This window comes from Rissa tridactyla, chromosome 1 (genome assembly GCF_028500815.1).
Source record: "Rissa tridactyla isolate bRisTri1 chromosome 1, bRisTri1.patW.cur.20221130, whole genome shotgun sequence".
Taxonomy (NCBI): domain Eukaryota; kingdom Metazoa; phylum Chordata; class Aves; order Charadriiformes; family Laridae; genus Rissa; species Rissa tridactyla.
The window spans coordinates 88,556,271-88,582,890 of NC_071466.1; the positions used below are offsets into that span (position 1 = coordinate 88,556,271).

The 26,620-nt window shown below is 42.5% G+C and overlaps 1 protein-coding gene across 7 annotated transcripts in view; it reads left to right on the forward strand.

Moving 5' to 3' along the window:
- Window positions 1-5,110: 5,110 nt before the first annotated feature.
- Window positions 5,111-26,620, forward strand: part of CNKSR2 (connector enhancer of kinase suppressor of Ras 2) — a 217,889-nt gene continuing 196,379 nt past the window's right edge. For all 7 annotated transcript variants that reach the window (XM_054211248.1, XM_054211258.1, XM_054211269.1 and 4 more), the window contains exon 1: window positions 5,111-5,652. In XM_054211248.1, the coding sequence (XP_054067223.1) occupies window positions 5,589-5,652 (64 nt within the window). In that variant the 5' untranslated portion in view covers window positions 5,111-5,588. The remainder of the gene's footprint in view (window positions 5,653-26,620) is intronic.

The following is a 26,620-nucleotide window of genomic DNA, read 5'->3' on the forward strand; positions in this document are numbered from 1 at the left end:
CCATGGCAGCATTGCATCGTCGTGGAGCTGCACCGAGAGCCTCAACTGGGAGCAACCGTGGGATGCAGAAAGGCAAGAGCCCGTCACATTACCAAGGATTTCTGTTCCTTTTCAGCAATGAAATGAACCAGCCACTTGACTCCATAGGGGAGGAAATGAGAAATGGATACACTTTGGTTCAAAGAAGAGATACGATCAGAGGAAAGATAATTCCCCTCATTGCGGGGAAGGCTGGGAGAAATTCTTTGGCAGGCGTCAATGCAGGAGGACACGTCAGATGGTCGGGGTGGTCCCTCCTGATCTTGAAAATCTATTAAGCCTCTGCACATCCCTTCAAACCTGGGGAAGAAGGAGGTCTCAGCATGCAATTACTTGAGTCCACTGTTCAAGAGAGGCAGTGGGACTCAAATTGTGTACGGAGCAGTTTCTTTTTTTTTATTTTAAATGAAGAAACCTAATTAAAACGATAGGAATTTCCTGGGGAAATTCTCAGCCTGTTCATTTTTTAAGAGCCTTTGTATTACAAAAGGTGTTTGAAGTCCTTGAATTTTTACCCCTTAGCCACCTTTAATCTAATTTCTAATCTCTTAATAGCCTTAATTGAGTTCTGAATACTTTAAATTATTAAACATCTTTGGGGGATTATGATTTGTATTTCTGACTATACAAAAACAATATCAATTGCACAAACCTCTCCCATATTTATGTCAAATTAAACCATCGGGGATGTTAAGCATATACTTTAAGGGCAAGATATTTGCGTTTGAAACACTATTTTAAAACACTTGTGCTTTCAGGTAGGTCGAAGGAGATGAGTGGTGAGAAATGAGGAAACAGCAAGATCTCAATGGAAGCCCCAAATTAAGTGAGTGTCATGGCCTCTTTGGCCTCTCTTGTCCTACGGGTAGAGGCTGCCCACGGAGGTGGAGTGAGCAACCATGCGGTGGGCCATGCAGCTCGGTGCGGCACAGGTGGGAGAGCCGCCTGCTCCTCTCAGCTGGGATGGACCTCCTTCCCACCCCAGGGCCTTCACACCTCCCTGCTGCTCCAGTGCCAGGGACAACTGGTCAGTACAGTGTGTCCCTCTGAGTTGGCTTGGGTCTCCATCTCCATCTAAGCCCCTTGGCTCCTCTAAACTTTCCTGATTTGCCCTGCCTCTACCCTCTTCAGACGCTTACTACCTCACTGCCCCTCTGCTCTGCCATGGACCTTCCTCCTCTTCCTTTACTCACCCACGGCTCCCTGGCACCAAGGCTAGTCATTATTTCCCTTCTCCTCCCTGTCATTCTCACTTCTCCTTCGAAGACACCCGCCCTGGCAGGGACAGCAATCCCTGCAACGATGAGGCATCAGCTCAGACACCACTCTGAAGGCAAAAAGACTCCGGGAACAGAGGACAGATGGCAGCCCTACCAGGCGAGGAATGAACCCAGTGTCTTTATTCAGGCAGAGTAACAACTTGCTTTACACGTTGTCCCAAGCTGTGGAGTAAAATACTCTCTAGTAACGCGGATACAGCATCCAAAGCAGAAATCTGTAGCATGAGCTAATACTGATGGAAGAGTTCAATTCTTATCAAATAAAGCCTCTCTTGCAAAAACCAGGAATTTGTTTCTTATCAAAACACAAATGAGCCCTCTTAACTTGAAGAAAGTGTTAGCTTTTTCACTTTGTTGGTTTGTTTAATCCAACTGGGTTTATTAGATCTCAGCTGTAGTTACTGCTAGCTTACCTCCACTTGTTTTCATCCTCCTTCCTCTAGAAGAATTGTCTTTAATATCCAGCACCAGAAACAATATATTTTGAGAGCTAAATTCCTTTCCCTATCTTCAGGGCAAGATTTCAACTTGTCATTGCTGAGCCTCTTATGTATTTTCTAGACACCCTAGCAGAAAGTCCATGAAGTTTCCGGGGAACCCACAGATATGCTTGTATCCATCACTGGTACCTGCCGTGGAGTCTGGCTTCGTATACACAAAACAAATTCCCACTCAGGGTAACAGTGTTAGAGCTTGGATCTAATTCTGCCATCGTTATTCAGGCTGAGCAGCACTCTACTTCAGGAGTTGTCCTATTGATTAAATAGGCACAAAAAGCATATAATTAGACATACTTGAACCATTTACTGGTATTATTTACAATTGGTATTGCTGTAGCAGCTATGATTGCCAGTTGAACTCTAGGGAGTTTTGTTTTTGACAATGTACCATGGCAGAATGGCAACATCTTCTCTTGTGAGCAGTCAGGCTGAGGTGCTGATCCAGGAGGTACGTGTGCCCAAACCTGTTCTCTGAGGCTCTCCATCCACGTCCATGGATGTTCAGAGAATGGATATTTAAGCAGATATATAGTCTATACTGCTGGGTTCAGGCTTGTACTTCAGATGTAAACTCATTTCTGTTCTTTTTATTCTTCTTTCAATACTGAATTTTACTGTGTACTTAGTTTTACATTTACTACCTAATAAATTAAGGCTTATCTAACAAGGGCATGTATATTTTGATATATTTTTTAAACACGAGTAATTTTTAATGCACTGTATGGACCAGAGTAATTGTAAAAGATGAGTTAGGACATAATCCTGCTGTTCAGCACCTGTGCAGAAGCCTGTCCCATATGCTTTACATAAAAGGCCTGACTCATGCAGGTGTGACAGCAAGAGGACGGCCACTAAACTGAAAGATGAAAACAGCTGAAAGACTTTGGTTAAGGCATTTTGGCTGAGACACTTTAGTTTAAGAAGGTCAGCATGAAAAGTCATTCGGCTCTCCTTTTGACTTCTTACCCTAGAAAGAGAGAACAATAATAAAATGAGGCAGCAATAAATGTAGAGCAAATTAAAAAAAAATACTTTTATGTAGCACATGTCCTGACTGTAGAATTCATTGCTGTAATAGGTCATCAAGTTAAATACCATGACTGGATAATTTTATCATCACTCATAATGAGCCAAATCCTCCCCACCATAGCCAAGCCAACACTCTTCAGTTAGACTGAAGCAAGAACATTTGCCTGAGTAAAATAGTGGGATTTACCCCCGTATTTATGAGATGGCGATGCTCTATGAGAAGAACAATAAAGGTAACTAGGTCCCATGCTCAACACATCATCTGTTTACTGAAGCGGGGAAGTAAGCTCCCCCTTTGACTGTTCCATAATTTGCTAGAACCACTACAAAGGGGCTTTAAAAGTAATAGATCCTGACCAGTGGGGCAGTACTGGGTCACATATGCTTTACTGAAAAACTCGCTCTAGCTATGAATTACCACGGCAAGCTATAGAGATCTCAGTGCATTCTGTAATTATGAACTATAGGACTTCGTACATATTTACTGAGAACTTACTTCCCCTCTCCTCACCCACAAAGAACTTTTCAGCACAATGAGAATTACACAAAGGTGTTATAAATTATATGCCAGGTTTCAGTCTGATCTTGGGTATTTACTTCTAATCCTTTCAAACTAGTAGTTTCTAATTAAAATTATGACACGCTCTTTCAACAATAACCCAGTATGTAAGGATCCTGCATACCTTTCAAACCTTTCATAAGGAAAAAAGTCAGCCTTAATTTGCAAGTGAGGTTTATTGTTTCAGTGGCTTTAGGTAACGCAACCTCTTTAGAAGCAGACTGCCTCGTCAGTGTGCTGGCAGGAATCTGACACAGGAGACACATGTCTAGAGCCAAATTCAGGAAAGTTACAGTGTCAAAGCCCCAGTTTTCAGTAAAAAGAAGTTTCTTCACATGGATAAGTACAACCTTTAAAGTGAGACTCAAGTCTAACTAATGCTGCTCAGGAGACTTCGTGGGACTTCAAGGAGAGGTCTTACCAACGCTACGAGTGCCTTACTGTCCCTCATCGCTAGTAATTCAGCCCCACGTACTGAAATGGGAGAGCTTCTGTTGCTGACCCTGGCTTGCAAAGGGATTCCTTCGCCGTTGCCACTTCGGGGCTGAGGGAATCCTCTTTTTTCCTCACATACAGATATTAAATGTCAGCGTCAGCAGCTGGTGTTCAGCAGCCGACACCGTCAGAGGGAACATCTCCATGGCCGTTGCCTCAGCCTTGGCAGGAGAAGCAGGGTGAATGCAAATGCAGGCAAAGCTGCGCTCCAGCCAACCCACGCACAGAAGAACACCCTTTAGTGGTTATTTATCCTCTGCCTGGAGCTCCAGGGGGTTCTGCCACCTCTTCAGAGCAGAGGCTCCTAGGGAGGGTGCCTGAAAAGTACCCACAGCCATCCTAGGAGGAATTGCTCTGTGCTTGGGAGGGACTCCTACAGACACTGTGGCACAAGGTCTGTGGGAATTGCCCCCTCGGGGACGATGCAGCCGTGGGGGGGACACAACCAGGAGAAGACGAACAGCTCCAGCAAACACGGTCTGCTGCGGGGACGGTGGACTTTCACACCTGCAGCCGCCACACCTCGATGGTGCAACTCAGGGGACAGAGCAGGCCGAGGAGCCCCCTGCGGTGCCCTCTCCCTGCTGAGGCTGCCCAGTTCCTCCCCGTGTTCTGCCGGTTGGACCTCACTCCGTTTTGCCCCGCGACTGCACCCGCGGGGTGAGGCAAGCAAGAGAACAAGGGGCAGCTCCTTTCCTTTCCCATCCCTCTGCTCTCCGGGCGGCCAGCAGCACGGCTCCCTCGGGGCGGCACCGTCCATCGCAGCCGTTTTTACAGTCGGGCTTTTCTCACCAAAAAAAAAAAAAAAATTACCTTTCCCGCCCACGCAGCGATGCTTCTTGCTTTTTTTTTTTTTCCCCCCCCTCCAAGGGAAAAAACCCAACAAACCCAAGCCCTAAGGACCGGCTGGGTGCCGCTGGCTGCGCTCCCCCGCCAAAACCCCCGCCTCGGCGGGAGCAGGTGCCGGGCACTGGCGCTGCCGCCGCCTCGGTGCCGGTCCCCCCCATCCCCCGCCGGCGGCGGCGGCACCTTGCGAGTCATCCCGGCCCCCCTCCTTCCTCCCTCCCCCCTCCCTCCCTCCCTCCCTTTCCCCCATCCCGGGCGGCCGTCGGGTGTCGCTTCCCATTTCACTTGGAGATATTTTCGGGTGGCGGGAGCCGCCTCGTCATTTCCGCCAGGAGAAAAAGACACCGGCGCGGCAGCCGCGACCGCGGAGAGCCGCGGGAGCCGGCGGGCAGAGCTGGGCACAGTCGAGCCCAGCCAGAGCCATCCCCATCCCCGCCCCGGCTCGCCGCTCCGGGACCGACCCCTCGGCGTGGCCGGCAGCCGCCGCTGCCCCGCGGATTCGCGGGGGCGGGAAGCGTCGGAGCGTGCTGCCGCCTCCTCCCCCTTCTTCTTCCTCCTCCTCCTCCTCCTCCTCCTCCTCCTCCCCCTCCCCGCCGAGCCGGCAACATGAACTGAAATCCCCAGAGAGGCACAGAGGCGGCGAGCGAGCGAGCGAGCGGAGCGGAGGCAAGCGGGGATTTAGCGGCTCTCTCCCTCCTCCTCCGCCTCCTCCTCCTCCTCCTCCTCCCGCCGCCGCCGCCGCTCGGGCTGCGGGCAGCGCGGTTCCCGCCGCCCCGCCAAGCCGAGCACCGAGCCCCGGATAGCGGCGGCCGCCTGAGCCCCGCGCCCCCGAGCCCCTCCATGGCCCTCATCATGGAGCCCGTCAGTAAGTGGTCGCCGAGCCAAGTCGTCGACTGGATGAAAGGTGAGGAGCGGCGCCGGGGGCTGCGCGGTCACCCTCTCCCATCACCTCCCCCCCCCCCCGCCCATCTCCGTAGGTGCGTAGAGCTCCGCGGCTTCCCCCACGCCGGGATCTCGCCTTCCCGGCACCCCCGGCTCCCCCCACCTTTGTGCTGGGGGGTGGGAAGGGAGGAGGGAGGTCGTCGGGGCCGCGCCGCAGGGGCGAAGGTGCAACGCGGGAGCCGGGGGCTGCGGGCTGCCCCGGGGCCGCGCTCCCCCCTCCGCCCCCTGGCGCAGAGGGGCGGGGGGGGGGGGGGCGGCGATCCCCGGCGGCCCATAAAGCCCGGGTGGGGGGGGACGGGGGAAGGGCTGTGGCCGGGGGAGCCCGGGATGCGGCGTCCGCGGTGTGGCGATGGGGCTTCCCCCCTCCCCCCAACAGCGAGGGAATGGAGGAGCATGGCCGGCCGCCCCCGGCAGATGCGGCGCGAAATGACTCGCGAAATAAAAGTTTAACCTAACGTGGGGCTCTGGCCCGTGTCGGGGGGGGGCACGGCTGCAACCGGGCCCCGCGGAGGGGGGGGTGTCTCGGCCGGCGGCGGGTCGGTGGGTCGGTCCGCGCCCTCGGGAGCGCCGGGGCTTCTCCCCCTGCCTCCCCCCTTCCTCCGCCCCTGCTGCCGTGAAACCGCCCCGCCGGGCCAAGGGCGCCCATCCCGCTCCTCCGGCCGGGGCCAGGGCACCCACGCGTGGGGGGGCGGGGGGGGGGGGGAGAAGGCAGGGAAAGGGGGGGTCGCCATCCCCCACCCCAGGAGCGGCGTTTAAAGATCCGTGATGTACATGGATGGGGAAGAGTCCGCCGGGCTGGCGTGTGCCTGTGCTGCTGCTCTGCCTCTGCCGCTCCCCCCCCCCCGCCCCTTCACCTGTCCTCCCCCAAAATAAAGTCTGATGAGAATAAAATTTGGACTTTCTGGAAATGCTTTTCTCTCACTCTGCGTGCACCGGCATGGCTTTAACACTGTAATTTAAAAAGGTTTTTTTGTCGTGGTGGGGTTTTTTTTTTGTTGCTTTTTGTTATTATCTTTAAGTTAGGCTGCAGCTGTGTTTTGAATAAATCACCATCTAGTATTATATATCTTTTTATAAAGATAGAATGACCGGATGGGTACAACTTTTGAACAACTGTTACATTGTGGGAGTTCTTTATAACATGCTGCGTGCTACTAATGTGACGCTTTCATCATCCTTAAAATTTCAGGCATATAGCATATGTTTTCAGTTATTCAATCCTGGCATTTATAGCTGTCGAGTTATAATTATATTCAGTAACATACATAGTTTTGCTGTTTCTGAAGCATTCTCAATCCATAGAATAATAATAATAATTTAAAAAAAGAAGAATGTGATACTTCATATCCTAAGAAATTAGTAAATATTAATAAAAAACTTGAAGGAGCTACAGATGATCAGTATTAAAAGCAAACCCTTTTTGTTATAGCTATTTAGCTTCCAACATTTTTACTTCTGGAAAAAAGAAAATAGATTGTGTAGGAGTTTTTTCAAATCAATGACTGAGATACCTCCCCCATATTTTGGGAATGCAGAAAAATAATGAGTTTGCAGATAGTGCATTTTTAAAACACTCCAAAAATGTAATACATCTAATACTTTTCATAAAGGACAGGTGAAGTACCTTGCATACTCTGCTTTTGTGTTGCATCAATATAAAATCAGTTATTTAAAAACAACAGGCGGACTAAATGATAACATTAAAATTGTGAGGATAAAGGTTCGTGGTTAGAAACCAGTAACTAACACACAGAACTGTAGATCTGTTTTTAAAAATAATTATATGAACTTTATAAAAAAGCAGTTATTGCAATCGTGTCGACTTTTTGGATTATGAAGCCTGTTTTTTAGCATTTAACGTGTTTATTTTGGTGGGAATGCTCAATCGTTTCTCTGGAGTACTTTCCTTTTTACTGAGTAAACGCGTATATGTTGCTTCAAGCTTTCATTTCTTCATTTTGTATTCGGAGTTGCAGATGAACCTTCATTTAAAGTGAAGTGCAAAGAGATAAAGCACCTGCCTTTGACTAGCACTTTTTGAGGAAAAGCACCTAGATGATAGCCACTGTAGTTTCAGAAGTTGAGCCTGAAAATGAGTGTGACCAGCAGCTGTCAGCAGGTCTGGTCCTGTCTGATGGATCACGCCTTGCCGAGTTCGGAGGAAGGATGGTAGTGGGTAAGGGCAAGTGGTCTTGCCTGCAGGAACTTCATTTTCTTCAGGTATCACTTGCAGTGTTGGAAATACTGTTATTGAAATCTGTTCTTCTACTGCTTCAAACACATTGTCGCCAACAAATTACATTTCTGAAAGTCTCTGTGTTTTAAGAGGTACCCGAGACAGTTCAATGAGTAAAACATGAATGTGTCATTGTCACGAGAACTTTGGGGTGAGTTCATTAGTGGTCTTTGCATTAGTGGCAGTCAAGTCTGGTTTGCATAAATTACATTAAGCGTCAAGATGTGAGAATATATTGCTGACTTGCTGGGCTTATTTTACAGAATTATAAATGCTGAACTGGGTTTTAACCTCTTCCTTGAAGTAAGTGCCCTGCTATGTAATATGCCTGCTCAGAGCAGCTCTGTAAAGAGCATTCTTCAAATAGATTTCAATGTTCAAAGCAAAATCTTTCCTGAAAAAGGAAAATCCTACTGTTTAACATTGTTTACAGTTATCTGAAAGTAAGGGGAAATGAAACACTTCACATTTTATTGCTCTCAGTGTTTTTGTGATGGTCTTGCTGGTATGACCCGAACGTTTGCAATAAAAGGCCCTGTCTGGAATTCTTTATTTAGGCAAAAGAGCCATTACCTCAGTGGCATTTTTTTCAGCGCAGTGATAAAGCATTGGGCTTAATATTAAAAGATGTGAGAAATGAAGACAGGGAAAGTATTACCGCTCAAAAGTGTTAGATGAAAGTGCCAACCTCTGGGCTGAATGGCTGGATAGGGAGCAGGCTCAAGACTGTGCCTCTTCATGGAATAAATACAGCCTCTCCAGTATCTTCTCATTTTTTAATTCCTTGATATACACGGTTGGTCAATGCATCCTTTAATAGCCTATGTACTCTAACGTTGCTGAGATACAGACTTGCACCTGGAATTGGTTATGCAAAGAAGCAACTACCTAAATTTTGACTATGAAAATGTGTATGATAAGTTGTGGACCAAAGTACCAGTTAGAACTTTGCAAATGAAAAGGACAAAACGAGCGGAGCCTGTGTCAGCATATGAGTTTTTGTATGGTTTAAAATGAACCCACGGACGGAAGATTAACTGTCATAGAGCTGGAAAAAGAGCAGATGGATTAGCTCATCTCTCCCACAGGATGGCAGATTGTATGTGGAGGATAAAATGAATATTTAATTTGATTCAAACTGTGTATTATTTTGCTTTTCATATATTTAGTACTAATTTTAAAAGCCCTGCATGGATCAGTGAGCTGAAACTGTGTCAATCACCTCCTCTGCCTCCCCTTTGGAGGACACGTGTGGATTCCACTGCCGCGTTGCAAGACGTTGACACGTTGCATAGGCGAGCGCCGTCGAACGTCATGGCTTTCACTGACTCAGGAAGGGAACATGTCAGATGTGTTTTAGATTTCCAAGGCGCTGAGAAAGCTCAAAGACACGCAATTACTTGCTAAACTTCAGGATGTTTTTAACTGAGTCTTGTTATTTAACTTCTTTTGTCTGAGGTTATTTATAATGGCTGTAGTTTGATAAGGACTTGCTGTTCTTAACAGTATTCTAGTTTTAATTCAGTACCAATTTCTCAATGGCACAATCTGTTCAAAAAGGCAATCCACCTGGAAAAATCGATATTACTTTATCTAACAAAGCTTAAATATTTATTTTTTGTTTGCTGAATGACAGCTCATAGAGCTTAGACTAAGTTCACGCAGCTTAAACCGTTGTAATGGTAGTCATACTCAAGAAGCTGACATCTGAGGCATGGAGTTGCTCTCAAGGCCTCTAATGCTAAGGAATGCTTTTTACCTCTATAAAGTGTACTCTGCCAGAATTTAGAAGCATGTAAATATTTAGAAGGACTGGGGGAAGAGAAGGAGAACCATGAATGTGCCAGCACAGCAAAACCAGAGTGCAGAAGTTCCCCATTTGGTTGATTGAGTATTGCATGGATTTAAGAAAGGAGTTTCTGCCTGCTCTTCATGTACAGAAGTTCATGTCCATTTCCAGTAGCGTGTGTGTTTGCACGGAGTTGTCGTGGGCTGCCAACAACTGTGCTCCACTTGGTGTAACGGGAATTACGTGTTATTCATCAAGAAAATGCAAGAGTTTGTGGGAATGCTCTGTAACGAAAGAGTCTAGTACTTTATAATGACTTTAAAAAAAAATGTTGCCACAGGGATCCTCTTACTCCTGTTCCTGCATGTGCAGAGCCCTAGGACTTCTGTGGCAACACCCAGGTCCTGCTGCAGGTCCTGAACCATTAGGCAGCAAGAGGGAAGCTCATCAGTGAAGGCACAAACTCTTGCAGCGCTATGGATTTATCTAGCAAACGGATTTAGGTCTGAAAACCAGCAAGGATGACTCCTCTATTCAGGGTCACTATCAGACCTACCTCATGTTTTGCCTTGGCTTTCTCTGAAGAAGACTGCGTTGTGGACAGTTTGGGAGAGAGCTTTTTCTGGAGTGTAGGCCGGACTGTAGTGCCACAAAGGCCTGTGAGCATCTACTTTATGGTAGAGAGGAGATGTGCTTGCACAAATGTATGTGCCTGATTTCAGGCTTTCAGCTTTGTCCATCTTTTTGTTTTTTGTTTTTGTGGGTTTTTTTTTTCAATGGTTTATTGAGTTAAAGGTGCTTCCTTGTGCTACTTCCATTCATATTGCTTTTGGTAGGGCCCGTAACAAATGTGACCATTAGAAATAATATGGAGAAGGCTGAGTTGTCTCAGGGGAAAAAAAGCTGGATATTTAAGAGTATGAAAAATGCTTGGATTCTGAAACTTTAGTTCCTTGTGAAGCTTGTGTAGATGACTGATGAGCTGCAGAATAGTCATCAGCTTGAACAGTCATTGCTCAGTGCCATATGTGGAATGGATCAGGTGTTTTAGAATTTGTCAGCATTAAAAGTCTTGTTTTTTTCTCCCAAGAAAAGCAAACTAAAACTTTGCAGTACTGGAGGGTACATATAGTACTCCATTAGCTTTGAAGTGATGCTATTAAATGGACTTATGACTTTTACGGTAACGTCTATGAAGAAAATCTGTGGAAAAGCTGTAGAAAAATATGAAATAGTGCCATAGTTGGAGCTTAATTTCGATGAACTCCCAAATTTTTAAATTTATAGATAGTTACTCCATTTGTAAAAAAGTAATAAGAATTTCAGTAAGACAAGTTGGGGGCCCTTTTGGAGAGGGGAGTTTGCACAAAGGTGGATAGTCAAGAGTCAAACTGCGCTATTCCAAACTTTAGTTTTAAGCTTTAAAGCTGGAGTGAAAGTAGCGCTGGAAGATCTCTCTCTTTAGCTTGTTTATTTTTCCTGTGGATCTCTCACTTTTTGCTTGCCCTTCTGACATTAAGACTTGCAGCAGTATTAGTGGCCACCACATCAGTCATGGTGATGTGTTTTAGAGCATCTTGCTTTGTGATTAGGAAACCTCTCCTGCCATTGTTTATCAGCAGAAAATGAAACTGCAATTGGAAAGGGGGATGTGACAAAGCCCAACAGCCCGGGTGTTGCCATAGCAAAGGCAATGTTACATAAGCAGCCACTCTGCAAATAATTCATGCAGCCAAATTTGAAGCATAAGATGGGAGTTCATTTCTAAATTAATGATTTTTTTTTTTTTTCGGGAGGGAGCTTTCCTAGATGAGGTGATCTCACTCGCCACCGAAATTAATGTGCTAGTTGTGAAGCTCTTTCAACACTGCCCGTTTACACCTTTATTTTGTTTGAACATATTGTTCTCTTTCTGAAACATCTGTTAGTTTAAATATGGCCTCACAATATGTTTTCTCAAGTGTTTTTTTGCAACAGTTCATCGAAGCTCTTTATTCTGATCTTATTCAGATTTATTTGCACGCTGCAGTATTAAACCAAGCAATTTACAAATGCCTTTTCTGGTTAATGGGTGTCAAGAATTTTGCAAGGCAGTGATATAAACCAGATCACTTTTCAGATTAGAGTTTTGAAATATGTATACAGATATATTTTTAGAATCTGTGCGAGTAGTTGTCTCTTAGTGCTCCGGCAATAACAAACCAGGCAGTTTTATCTTCTAAAACCCAAATTGGCAAATGGTCTAGCCTTTCTGTTGGATACTCAGAGTAGATAACCGTTTAATCTCAGTAAAGTTACTGTAGCATTTGATTGTACTGTATTTCTCAAAGTCAAGTCATAGTATTTGTTACTCATTCCCAGAGGAATAGGGAAAACTGTTTCCTGAGAAAATTCTTCGTGTATAGGCTTGCATTCAAAGGTATGCAACTAGGGGAAAGAGAAAGCCCATTCCTCAGGCTTCCTTGCTATGTAGATGCTGGTGGTTTGTGATTATTTTTTTTTTTCCAATAAATTAACACTTTCTCATTAAATCCTAGGATAACTATATCAATGATCACCTGTAGCATTTATCTTTAGCAGGATAACAGCTCTAGATTTCTAGATCCAAATAAAACTGTGCTACTATCACACTTACTGCTTAAATAATTTACTTAATGAAACCTTTAAACCTTCAGTTTAGAAGCTGAGTAGTTATCAAGACAAATGCTGTAGGATAAGTGTTCCCAAATACATTACTAAAAAAAAATGCAATTCTGGAAGGGCTGTGTCATGAAACTGCGAAATGCCACATATTCTTCATTTGTCTCTTCAAGCTTTTCAAACACATCCACTTTTTTCTAAAAAAGCGAAGTAATTACCTTAAATAAGGGAGTTTAATTTCTTCTCATGGGACAGCTGGACCTAGCAGGACATTTGCTCTTAAATTTAAAATGGCTGACTGTCCAAGGTCAAGCGTCTGCTGCTCCTCATAATGCTCCTTACCTGCAATTGAAGGGTGAAAGGCTGGAAGACACAGGTCCATTGCTCTGGTGCACCCAAGATCTGGAATGCTATGCAAACATCCACTCATACACGCATTTCGCCCTCACCGTACATGGGCTTAGCAGATGGCTGGTAGATGAAATGAATTTTTCCTTGAGCTTTCCAGGGCAGGCATTTCTCTTATGCAAAGGCAGTTTAGTATATCAAGTCATTTTACAGCACTGGAGGCTCAAAAATCTAGCCCTTTTTGTTCTGCTTGTCTGCCAAATAATATTATCTTTGAGAAAATAGCCGTGAGTGTGATCTTGTAGGGTGCTCGGCATTTCCAATTTATCCTTTAAGTAGAAATTTAGGGCACTTGGTACCTCAGATGAAGTGCCTAGAACAGTAATTTCAAAGTGTTTGGCCTTACATGATTAACATCTGCTACAGTACCATATGGTGGGAATTTCCAAGTAAACAGTTAATTAATATATGAGTGTACCGGAGTAAGCCGTAATTAAACTATATTCAGCTGAAGTGTATTATTTTAATATTGTAGGATGCAAAGTGCTATAATTTTGTATTATACCTTTTCTGTTGTGTGAAGAAGAGGGCGAAAAGTTGATGAGAATTAATAGAGCCTTTAAATTAAAGGTTCAAGTAACTTTTTTTAATAAATGGTTTAAGACTGGCATCAGCATCAGATGTCCATCGATTTGAGTGGAACAGTCTTTGGGAATGCTGAATTTTTGATAGCGACTGCTGTGGAGATGCCCCTGCTGGGATTTTACTGGTGTCCGCTGTGGGTGGTCAGTGGATGTCCAGCTGAGCTGCTCAAGCATATAAGCCATTTTCACATAACTTAAGATATTGCTAATGGAGCTATGCCTGTGCTGCTTGGTCTAGCACCGCCAATGGAACGAAATCTTCTTGTGTGAGCTGGCCAAAATGGTCTGGAGGAGTGTTGGAGTGGGAGCTAAGCAGGGATAGTACTGGGACCTCCTCCTTGTCCCTCTTGTATTTGGAAGGATGAACATACACATCGATACTGCTGAGCAGATGGCTAGGTCACCTCTAAAGGGCTCTTGCCTCCCACAGAAGATGATCGTTGGCCATATAGAAGTTTATAATATTACTGTTTTTGTTGAAGTGTAGAATTTATTTTTAGTTTGGCCCCATCCACCAGTTGCCAATAGCTACAGCTATAAATGACCTATTTTAAAATAGATGGCCTGGCCTCCCTTCCTTTTCTCTTTCCCTTCTTTCCTCATAATCTTCATGTCAGTAAGAAGGTGAAGAAAACCTTCCTCTGCATAATGAGGCCAGGTAAATATAGGTGGGACGTGCCGGCGTTGTCTGAGTAATTCACTAGATGGCATTCTTCCCTCTAAGTCAACACTGAAACTCTTCATGGGAATGACAAGAGACCTTAGTGTTTTTAGTGAGACGTGAACCTGAAATCTTGGCCAGGTGTGGTTGCTGAAGGCTCACTGGCATTCTTCATCATAGTGGGAAAGTTAACTCTAGCGCTCCGATTAAATTCCATGTTAATAATTAAAATGTTTGTAACTGGACTCCCCTCATTGATATCCGTGTCTGAGATGAGCCTTCCTTACTTTCTTTAATTACTTTGTAGTTTTGTTGGTTGCTTTCACAGAGTTAATCTTTTGATTTGCAAGATGCAGTGCCATTCTTGTCCTTGTTTTGTTTCAGATTTTCAAAAATTAGTGGTGGAGGGACCTGTTGAATGAAGAAATAACTTATGTTGTGTACCGTCAACTGTCATGAACCTTTACTTGTCCTGCTTTGTGTACACCTTTTAAATACCAAACAAATTTATTCTTGTTTTATTCTGATTAAGGTGTGACTGAAGTATGAGGTGAAATATCCAAAAAGTACCTTGTTGAGTGCCCAACACTGTTTGACTTCTTGCTGGCTTGTTTATTGTTTCTTTATGGTCATGGACAGAGCCATGTGCCCTTTGTCTCCATGGCTCTTTTTGGTAGACTTTGTTTTATTAGAGCTAATGAGAAAAATACAAATCTGTTAGTGTGTTTTTATTTTTGTAGTCTGCTTCTACTTGTTTCTAAAGCTTTCTGTAAGGGCATGATGATGAAGTGGTCCTTATTGCTTTTCAGAAAGGCGTTTATTGCCCTTTTCAAATATTGCGGTCTTCAAATACTTTCAGATAAAACTAACTATACGTTATTTTAACCTAGAATGTGGAGGCTTATGGTTTCTTAAATTTCTCTTTAAGTTTTTTAGTATAGCCTTGAGTGTTATGCCCCACAAGTCCTCTTGAAAATACCTGTGATCAGTAATTTCACTGTTGGGTACTGGACTTCAAAATCAGATGTAGTTTTCATTACTTTAGCTGTTATTTCATTGTATGCTTTAAACCATATGGATCTTAGCTGTTTAATGCAGTCTGTGGTCAAAAGCCTATTTCTTGAGCCCAAATAATTGAGTCCAAGAGCACAGTGTAGTGTGAATAATTTGTTCTGCTCTGCGTGTGGATTTAAGAGAGAGAGGTTCGGGCTGGAAGCGTAATCATGGCACATAAGAAATTTCCATATAAGTGTCAATCTGAACATTTGAAGGAAGGAGGAGAGTTTATCATTAGAAATATTAGAAATTTAGGTATACGACAGGACTCCCTGAGAGCAACTAAACTCATGTTTTAAAAGGACTGGATATTTCATGGCTTTCAAAGTATTGTTTTAAATGCCTGCTTTAGCAAATTGCATTACTGGCACAGCACTCGAACGCTTGCCTGAGTTATGATGAGGCTACCCTTAGCAACTATAGAAAGTAAAATGGTGCATATACAGTCATGAAACTTCTGTATTCCTAAGATTAGCGTCTTTCCTTGTGGTTTTGGGTTGGTTTTTTTTGTTTTCCTTTTAAATCAAGGATTCGGTGTTCCTGGCAACTATCTTGGCTTGAATAAGACAGCTGAAGAGTCGTGGCAAAGCTAATGAAGGATTGCTAGCCATCTCCCTGATGGAAATGAAAATATTTGAAAATGGTCTTACCAGCGTACCAACCCAAGGTCTTGGGAAAAAACAAAACACTTGGTGCAAGACAAAATATCACTTTTCTATGAAATTATACTCCATGTACTATGTAGTATTTCCTAGATGAATGAAAGATGAAATTTGTTGTGGAAGGCTAAAGGTAATTTCAGTTACTAAAATTTTACAAAGTTAATTTAGAAGGAGCTCAGTGATTCCTTCTGTGTTCTGTCTTGGTTAATAAACCCTTTTCTGTTAGTTATTTGGACATCATCCAGTTTTTCTCTTTCTTTCTTCTCTCTTCTCTCTTCTCTTCCTTTCAAGAAACCATTGTCCTTCAGCACCCTAGAAGCCACACTGACCTATTCAATTATGAACTGGAGGTAGCTAATGCTAATGAGATATGAATGAGTAAACCTGAACAGACTGGACAATTAGTGACTGCCTCTGGTGGTGTTATCGGATCAGGAGATCTGAGATGATGCTTTCCGAAACAGGGTGCGATGATGTGCTGTAGGTGGCTGCCTGGGCATCCGAATGCCAGGGATTGTGGAAAAGGGGCTTGAGTTTGCAGACTACTGAGTCCTGACTGTTTTTCACCTCTGCAGATCTGTGCAAACTCCTGTTTTGGGGGAATGAGTGCTGTCTGTGTAATGGAATAACTGAAAAGATAACTTTGATATGTGATGCACTCCTTCAAAAACCCGAAAATTAACCAAAAATTTGTCTTCTAGTTGAAAAGAAGGTAGAGCAGACAGAATAAAAATTTTGCTGCCCAGTCCTTTATAAAAAAAAATAAAATTAAAAGACCCTTACTTTAGACAATATTTTTTTTTTCAGTTGGTAATATATTGCAGGCTGTGGTGAAAATGGTGACATTTTAAATCCAAAGGAAAAATGAACGTGCTCATAACTCTTCAATTGCTTATATGTGAAATTAATTCAACTAACAGGCAAAATTAAATAACGTCTAGGAATTGTAATGTTGTCTTGTCATTTCATTAGATTTCCTCACTTTGTATATGTTTGGTAATGTGATCTGCCTCCTACAAGGTAATTGACTTGTATTTATCCTAAGAATTAAAACTGTAAATCTTAAGCCTGTACCCTCTCGTTTAGTCCTATCAAATAGTGGAAGCAATTTTCTACAGAATACTTTTTTTGATAAATCTTACCAAATCAAAATTCACCTCAAGAAAGAATTAAAATGAGACCTCTGAAGGAAAAGACTGATGTGTGTTGGGATTTAACTTCAATCGATGATAAAATTGTTTCTAAAATTACAAATGTATCTAATTTACTTTTCTTTTGATAGGATCTGTGAAAGCGTTATGGCAGTTCACGAAGTTGTAGCTCAAAGTTTTTGAGTTCAAAGCATTTCAGTAGTGTCAAATGTTATGACTGTACTCCCTAGAAAGAAAATGGCTTCCAGATTACAGTAATTTAAAAATGAGCAAATAGATAGAAATAGCTTTTTAGTGGCAAGATTAGGTATTTAAATCTCGAGGTCATTTGTTCTTGTTTACTGCTCAGTAATTTAGGATTTTTGTGTCACTGTGGAACAGCACTAAATGGTAAATTGTAAATGGTTTAATGATAAAAATCAGCCATCAGTGTTGAGGAAAATAAATCCGTGTAGCTTCTCTAGAAGAACGCACCCTTCTTGTGTGTAATCAAGCACCGTAAAAACAATTGACTTGAATAAACTTTTGACGAGTTCTTAAATTTGCTCCGTTTAAAGTTATTATGATATGACAGATGGGAAGTTAACTAGCTAGGAGTTCAGAGAGGTCAGATAAGGCCAGCTATAAAGAGTTGTGTGCCTGTTGTTTTCTTTTTTTGCCCTTTCGCTCCCCGCTTTCTCTTAATGACTTTTTGCTGTGGCATATGTGACTTTATTTAAGTTTGCTCTGTGCACTCTAATCCAATTGCTTTGTTTAGTCAAATGAATGTTTTTTGTTTTGTTTTGAATTTTAGCTTTTGTTTTTAGCATTATACGTGCATTTTTAATTAGGATATGTTGTTAAAGATTAGATTCTCACAATGGGATGTATGCCAGCTCTTGAAATGAAGTCATGCTTGTCAGGAGATAGTAAATAATAAGCTTAGTAAGGTTTAAAAGATGTGTCTTGCAAAACATTAGCCCCTGTAATGAGTGCAAAGTGGCAACAGCACATAAATATCAATTGTTTTTCTCCAGTGGATCCATTTGAATATGAGTTTTCTTAATTTGAATTAAATTTTCTTTTGCCAGTTTAATGAAACAAGCAAGAAGGGATGTTTGTCTTTTGAGAAACCACAGTTTCCCATCCCAGAACAATGACTTGTTTTGAACTGAAGGGGAACAATCCAACATTCATTCAATATCTTGTAATCTCTGTTCCCAAAACCGTGTTAAAAATAAGAAACTGCTGTCCAGCAAATCCCCATTTAGCTGTGAGGGGGAGTCTTGGATTCCCAGCTTTGCTTTTGTGACTGTCTGTATTTTTATCCAGAATCTTTTAATACTCCTGGGAAGAAGGGCTGGGAGCATAAGGTTCCCTGTGCTTTTAAGTACCTTGAGCATCCTGGCTGGTGTGTGTGTACGTGTTGCTGGTGTGCCCGGGTTGGCATTGGCAAGAAGGGGATTTGGAGACGAGGATGGGTCTGTCTCCATCCTAATTTGATCAGACAAAACTGTCTGCAATCACACCCTGAAAGATTAAGAGCGGCTTTTGATGTCTGTGGTCTTAAATTCAGGCATGTAATTTCTGTCTTTGGGTGCCTGAGTCTCTCGGTGGGCCTGGGCAGAGTAATTCCTCTGCTAATAAGCTGTGTGGTGGCTTTTTCATCAATGTTTCTGATGTGACCCCTGGCCCCTGTGGGAGAAAGAAGAGCTGGTGTAGCCCTTCTTCAGGATGCACCTCTAGCCTGAGACAAGGGGGGAAGTGGGAACAGTATGTTGGGATACAAATGTATGATGTGTAAAGCAGAGTATTTTAAGTGTAGAGGAGAAAAAAGGCGTACTATGCATACACACATATTCTCAGTCACTTTTGTTTTATGTTAAATTCTTTTTCATTTTTTTAAAGTTATATTTGTAACAGTTTTGAAATTGCATGTATAAAATAAGTGCTTGACTCAGGAGCTATGTGGTATGAGATGTAACCCTGGGAAAGAGAAATTGCCGTTGCTAACGAGCAAATATTTCACAAAGATTAATAAAAGAGAAGAAAACCAAAACTAAACAAGTAGTGAAGAAAATTCCCTGTGTTCAGTAATACAGAGAGGCTTACCAAGTAGCCAAAACCTGTACTATCTGGTGTTGAAACCAAGTAGCCATTATGCAAAGTAACAGCATATTGCTGTGGGTACCACACTAGTAGAGACACCGCTTTTGGCTAACACACAGAACTTTTGTACTCCAAATTGGAAGGTCTTAAAAATCCTACATTTCAGTTTGTAAGAAACTCTCCTCCTGCGTGTCTGAACAAAATTACAGAAAATGGTTCTTTATATCTCTGATTATTTTTTTTTTCCCATGTGGTGCTGGAGACCCTCCGTGTTGTTGGCTTTACTGGGGAGTTGCCAGCGTTCCAGCAGCAGGTGAAGAGGCTGCTTGTCACCCCCTGCATCGCGAGTCCTCCGGCTCTTCCTCATTACAGGGGAGGGAGAAGGTTAAATGCCTTGTGTCGTCTCTACTTTAAGTGCACTGAAGCCTTTCTAACTGACTGGCTGCTTTTTTAATGAAAGAAATTTGTCTTGCAACAGCTTTATGTGCCCAGCTAATTAAAACCCCTCCATTATACTACTCTCCATATATCCTGTTTGGTAGGCAGAAATCGTTTGCTCTTTGACAGTTTAATTTCTTGTTGATGTTGGTTTTGTGGGATGCCTCTGTCTTAGACTTGCATAACTTAGAAATAATAAGGCATTAAGGCATTTTATATATTGGAACATACACAGATTTGTTAATCATTAATACAGAGACCATTTTCAGTCTTGCTTAGCATCATAAGATACAGTTTGTTCTGCATGTGTAAATGCCTCAGCTTTATGGCAAGACTAAGTTGAGGGACATTTAGTTTGATACATGAAGCTTGGGAATGTGTTTTAAATAAAGAAATCATTACAATGCCCTTGCTAGCAACCTTTTTAAAAGCTGTCAGGCAGGAAAAATGCCGTTTTTAGTGAAGAGGCAGGACTGTCTGTACTTTCTTAGGCACTCAGTGTGGGTTGATGCCCTTCAGATTATTTGAAGCCTTGTATGTTTTTCCAGTGGTCTCCTCGTTGCAGCGCTTTGATTTCTTCCATACGGATCTGTGTGTGCACAGGTGGGAGCTGAAGATTGCCATGCCTCCTGTCACTTCTGAGTTGAGACCTGGAGGTCTGAGGAACTTCACCCAGCTGGGAAGCTGGATCGGCTGTTGAGATGGAGCCACCTTCTAAACAAATCATACGTACTCGGCTTTTCCTCCTATCTTTTTCTCGTGCCAAAAGCTGTGGGGTGGACTGAGGATTAACAACCCCATTAACTTTTGTCCTAGCTGTCAAGCAGCGCCTTGACAAATTCTTTGGTGGTCATGTTGGTGCGGATTCTGTAGCACACTGAAAAGGGAAAAAGTCATTATTAGTGGCTTAAAATTTCACAAATGAGGTTTCTATTTAGTATATTGTTGCTGAGCCTGTTGACCAAACAAGTTGAGTTCTTTCTGCAAATGCAAGAGTCTTAAAAATGAAGACCAACCACCCACACCTCCCCAAAAGGAAGGGAGAACGGCTTGAGTAGGCACCTTTTTTCATCCCTAAGTAGAGAATCATTCACCGAGGATGTTACAGCCTGAATGGCACAATAGAAAAGGTGAAGTGAATTATTGCATAGGTTATTTGGAGGGAGAGATCTGGTAACCAAATGATAATTGCGCACACTTCTGGCTGAGCGGTAGAAACCATCACAATTTGCCATCTGCTTCACCATTATTCTGACTGAATGTAGGAGGGGAGAGAGTGTTTGTAATTCATAATGTGGTATTTTGGGAAAGGCTTGGTGCCAGAAACCAAGCGGATGGGTGCCTGTTGTCTTAGGCTTTGTGAAATGTAGGCCCTGTATGACCTAGTTTGTCATACATGAAAAGAGAGAGGCAATATATGAATGGAAGGAGAAAGAAGAGCACTTCAAGTTTTGTTTCATATAGGTTATCTGATTAAATTATTTTGGGTAATAGGAAGTCCTTCTGTGTAAAATTCCTGGCTACTATAAACTATAGGTGTGCTTTGATCTCACTCAACGCTTATCACTGTTACAATGATAAGTGAGACACTACCAAACAAAATTCTGCTGATGGGGAAAAAAAAAATGCATCATCAAAATCTACTTCAGAAGCTCCTCGAAGCTGTGTGAGAAATATCAGTGCTTTGACAGGATACCAGTCATGGTGTTGCTGTGGATGTCGGGTGGATCCCCATCCCATTTGTTACGAGGGTGGGAGGGGCTTTGGTACATATTACTCAGTAATTACCAATTATGAGTCAGATCATAACAGGATTTTAAAGATTTTTTTAAAAACGCTCTACAGATAAGATTAATAGATCGTTTGGTGAGTCTGTATAGTATATGTGTAAAGCGCAAAATATCAGTTGGGGTCCTGAGAGTACTCATTATTAATAACATCACAGTAAATGTTTGCATTCTTGTAAGCTTTAGCTTTTATTTGTAACAGTATTTGTGATGGCTTTTAAAGGAATGTTTCCAAGGGTGTTTATGGACTTTCTCAAGGAAGATTTGAAAAGACATCATTTTACAGTTTGAGACTAAGCCTTTTCTGGCTTTGAGTTTGCGTAAAAGAATTGGTGATATTAAAATATCAAGACTGGTAGGAGAAGAAGCCAACGTAAAAATTATAGAAAAACCAAGTAACTAATGGAAAGTGTCTTGAATAAACTATGCACTGTTTTTCTTTTTTCATTTCATATTGGTAAGGTATTATGAAAAATCCTTGTGGGATTTACCATACGCCAGGCCAGATCACAGGGAAGAGCAGGTGGAGGCACTTATGTTTTTGGTGGAGGGACTAAAAGAAGTGGCTCTCGCTGTGGCCCACAGTTGTGCGTTTACTGGTGTGGGTGCCAAGCTCCAGATGCGCAAGCAGAGGCTGCCGCTGGCTGGTACGGAGCAGCCGGTGGGCGGGGGGAGGCATCTCTGTGCCTCCCTCTGGCGTTCATGGATTATTAATGTCCTCACCAGGGGTGAAATTACCTGGCACGTGAGACAGGCCTGTGTCCAAAGAAAGTGTGCAGTGAACTCTCATGGTTCACAAAGAAACCTCTTTCAGGTTGGTTAATCTGTAGAAGGCGAAGGGGGAGCAGGAGTTAATATTGTGCTTTTAATTAGAGTTAGGTTTCTGAAATTGGTGGCTGCCCTTGTAAAAAAGCACGGGCTGCGTGGAGCAGTGGGAAGTCAGAAAGCCTCCTTGGTGGGTTGGCGTGAGCTGAGACACCTGTAAACTCCTGTAAGGCAGTCTGGTAAAGAGTAAATCTCTGTAACCGCCGCTTAAAGTTCCAGGTTGGCAATGTTCTGCTTCTGACTCAAGGAAAACAAAAAAGTCAAGTTTACTCATCGCCCCGCGGTGTAGCGAGAAGCTTTGTAACAATTGACATTTTTGTCATGTTTTGAACACTCATTAGCACTTCAGATTAGCTATTAAAGGACATGAAACGTTTAATCACCACGTCTTTTCTTGTTAGCAGTAGTCACTAGTGCAATGCCTTTTTTTTTTTTTTTAAAAAAAGTAATTAAGTGAAAAAATTGTACTTTAACAACTTGGGATGCAGCGATTTCAAGCGTTGAGATTACTGGCCTAAGCAAGCTACATTTTCTTCTCCCTGAAATAGTGTTTTTAAACTCTTGAAATCTCAAAATCGTAATAAAATAATTCTAAATGTCATGCAGAAGCCTAGAAGATCCTTTTTTACTGCCTCTCAATGTTTGGGCATTTTTAGTGTTTGGTGCAAAGGTGAATACTTTTACTCACGATTGAAACTAATGATTTCTCGTCTTCTAAAGGTCTGCTATTTAATGAAATATTATAAGCGTGATACAACATTGGTTCTGTAACAGTGACACATTCATTGAATTGCTTTTTTTCTTCCCTAGTCCTAGTTAGCTATTTAAAAAGCTATTTGGAATAGACTTCTGACTAGCTTTAAAAAGGAGCTCTCTCGATTATAAATAAAGGAAAATTTATAAGCCCCAGAAATCCTTAGAATACTGAAGTGCAACCTTTTATTATGTTTTCATCCTGATATTCAAAAGGGTCCAAATAACAGTAAAATAAAACAGCCAATTTCTTCAGGGGTCTGTAATCGTAGGACCTTTTGCTTAAATTGAGATCTGTTCCTCTGTGCAAAATTGGCATTTAATCAAAATAATTTTTGTCTAACTATTTGTATTCTAAACATACAGAAAGTGTGAAAGATTAAAAGCAAATACTCATTTTTAATAGTATATTCCGGGGAACTCTGAAGGGAATGCCATGGAAAATATCAGTGAAAGTTTGCTAATCAACCCCCCCTGTCCTTCACTTTGCTCTTCTAAATGGCCACGACCTGCCCCAAGCCATGGTGGGAGAAGTCTTCATGATGAATTTGTGCTGTGAGGATTTTTTGCTAGCTTTCCTAATGATGAGGATGCAGGCAGCTCCGTACGGGTACCGATGCCCCGGTGGTGCGTGGTGAGGCAGCGGATGGCATCCCATCCCATGAGGAGGGGAGGAGACAGACCGGAATGCTGAGCAAGAGCAAGAAGATGGGGACTGTGGCTTCTTGCAGCTTCTCCCCCAGCTTTGTGGGGAGTGGGTGGCTGGTTGTCTGACTGCTCGCATGGGGAAGCTCGGAGCAGAGGTCAGATGGGTTTTGGGTAGAGATAGGGCGTGGTCACACCAAAGTCTTCCCCAGCTGGAAGGGACGCAGTGAGGGACCCAAAGAGGAATGGTGGTGGGTTTGTACATCGGAATTAGGGATAAGAGAGAGGAGACTTTTGTGTCCGTTGTTCCCACTGCATGGATGAGTTGGGACTGGGCTGAGATGCACTTCTTTCTCCTTGCCTTAGCCACCAGTGGAGAAAGACAGTGGATGGCAGGTGATGTTTGCTGCAGTCAAAGTCTTTGGGAGAACTGAGATGCAGGAAAATAGACTTTTGTTTCCTGCAAATGCTGAAGGGTGAAGTTTTCTGTCAGAAGTAACTGTGAAAACCTGACCAAGAAAAACAATACCTTGTTATGTTTTTCCTGCATGCCAATGGGGTAAATTTTCCTATTGGCATTTAGAGGATGCTGAGTGATGAGGATTGAGTTTGCAAGAAGAAAATATTCTCCTTCCCACTGGAGCTGAGCTTCTTTCATCCAGCCAGGGGAAAAAAAACATCCTCTCTGCAGGCCTGGCTGAATTGTAACCTTGGTGGTAAGCAGTGGGGAAGGTGAAACTGAAGAGTAAAATGCAAACAAAAAAAGGTCAGTTATTGCTAGAACTAAATATATTTTTGTGGGCTTGACAATACGGGGAAGATTTCTTTTAAAAAAGGGAAGAAGGATTGTATATACTTCACAGCTTGTAGAATCCTAAAAATATGTTTATCCTTGGGAAAGTGTCTTAAGGTAAGACGTTACAAGCACCTCACAAGGAGACATCTGGGACCCTGCCTCTTGAGATTTCAGTGCAGGGTTTGAGCTGGAGAGCTTCTTCCCATGGGCAGTATGTTAGGTTTTGAGGTTCTGTGCAGAGATTAACTCCTTGAAATTTAATTACTAGCTATTGCATGTTCTAAACACTGGCTGGTTTGTTGTTTCGGGGTTTTTTTTGGTTTTTTTTTCCTAATGCATAGCATGGGAAAGTCTTGAACACCAAGTTAAGAAAAAATGGGAATCAAGTTATCCTGCCAATATTAAAGCATTTCTGGATTAAAAAAAAAAAAAAAAAAAAAAAAAAAAAAAACAAAAAAAAACCAAAAAAAACCCAACAAAAATGAAGGAAGAAGTCAGCAGGCCTTATGGTTGTATAAAACTGTACTAGAATTAATTTTGGAACATGTTCTATATATTACACTGGCTAATACTGTGTGTTTGATGGGGAAGCTTTTCCTTTAATATCACCAAATGCTTTTGAGGTTTCCACAGGATTCTAAAGTAACCACATTAATTTCTGAGAGAGACTGTAAAGGGCCTACTTAGGTCTGATGTTTGTACTTTCCATAATATTGATTAAATTATTTAGCCTCTGCCCACTAAGAGCTCAAAGGACATGAGTAACTCTGCAACTTTCCACTAGAACTAAAGCTTCATCACCTAACAAGATGTGCAGACTCACCCTTACATAAAGCACTGGTGTGATCTACTCTAGTTTCGGTAGGAGTATTCACGTGTTTGAAGTTAAAATCATGTGCAGTCTCAGAAATGAGGCCCATACTTGGGAACTGCAGTGTAGCTGAGGTACATATACCTCAGGAAACTTATTCTGAGGATTTTCTGATTTTGCCTTTTTTATTTCTGCAGCATTAATATTGCATTCATGCTAGCATCTAGCATTCAATTTGTGTGTGGTTAGTCCTTAGTTACTTTCTTGAGGGTGGCATGTTTTTGGGTTGCCAATAGCTGTGAAAATAATGTAATAAGGAATAGTCCTGCAAAAGTACTTGCGTACTGACACTGGTCCTCTGTTTTATCTGGGATGAAGCATTTATTTTCTGGGAAGCTAAGAAAAAGCAGTTGTTGTTTTTTATGTCTGTACCCTCAGAAACTTTTTCTAGTTGTTCTCATCCAAGGCATTTTTAAAACATTACTTTCTCATTGCTTTTGTTCAATTGCTTTTAATTGTTTTAAAACATTTGGGCACTCACAGGGCGTTTTTCTCCTCAAGATGGAAATAGGCCTTCTTGAGATGAGTTAGAAAGTACTGTTGCTACCAACTGTCTTGGATATAAATTGAAGCTTGCTAATTTACTTATTAAAATTCTTTCAAAATTCAAAAATGTTAGGATCTACAGGTTTAAGTTGGACTATAAAAGCCTATAATCCTCTGCGTTCAAATTAGCCTTCCTCATCGTATGTGCAGAAAGGAGGGGAGAGACATTTTGGGATGGAGTTCAATAGCATCAGGCCAAACACTGAGATTGTTTGCACAGCTGTGTCTAAGCAGTGACCGAGCTGTTAAACAACCTAGTGGGGGGAAAATGAATAGAAACTCCTGTTGGCCAGGGGACTGAGTTTCCTGGACAGTGCTCAGGACGTTATGAAGTCATTGCACATGCTGGGTCAAGGCTTTTACCCATATTTTCCCCTTGCGCTTGGGAATAATTCATGCTTTGCTTTTTCATAATAATATAATTGGCTTAAGCATCTGAAAAAAATTCTGTATTGACAAATGATGCGCTGTAGCGTACTTACCTATAACTTCAATTAAGGAACCTTTCCCTGCCAGTGAACCTATTCACTGATGTGAGAGGAGACAGAGCCTGTATATCTGTCTTGCTTCCTTGCGAATTGTAGATTATGAAACTGGACTACTGAGCAATAATTTAATCAGTGGCATCAGAAGAGCATTAAGCTCCATTAAACGTTGGGTCACCATCAATGTCAGATGAGTATTAAATTATGGCTTGCAACTTAGCAGTACTCATCCAAAAGGCAGTGCTTAGGTTCTTGGCAAGCATAGAACAGTTTATTATGGAACAGATGCTTCAGACCTTAACATATGACTGAAGTGTCAAGTTGTGTCAGAGAAGATGGGCCCAACGCTAATGTGGTGCTCAGACTTTGTGAGACACGTGTTAACGAATCACTCCCTACCTGAACAATGTGGGTTAAAAGTGTTTCATTAATAGGATCTCCTGTTGAATGCTTGGAAATCAAAGCACTGCTCTGTCTGCCAAAGACTGGCTTATACTGTGAATAGGTTA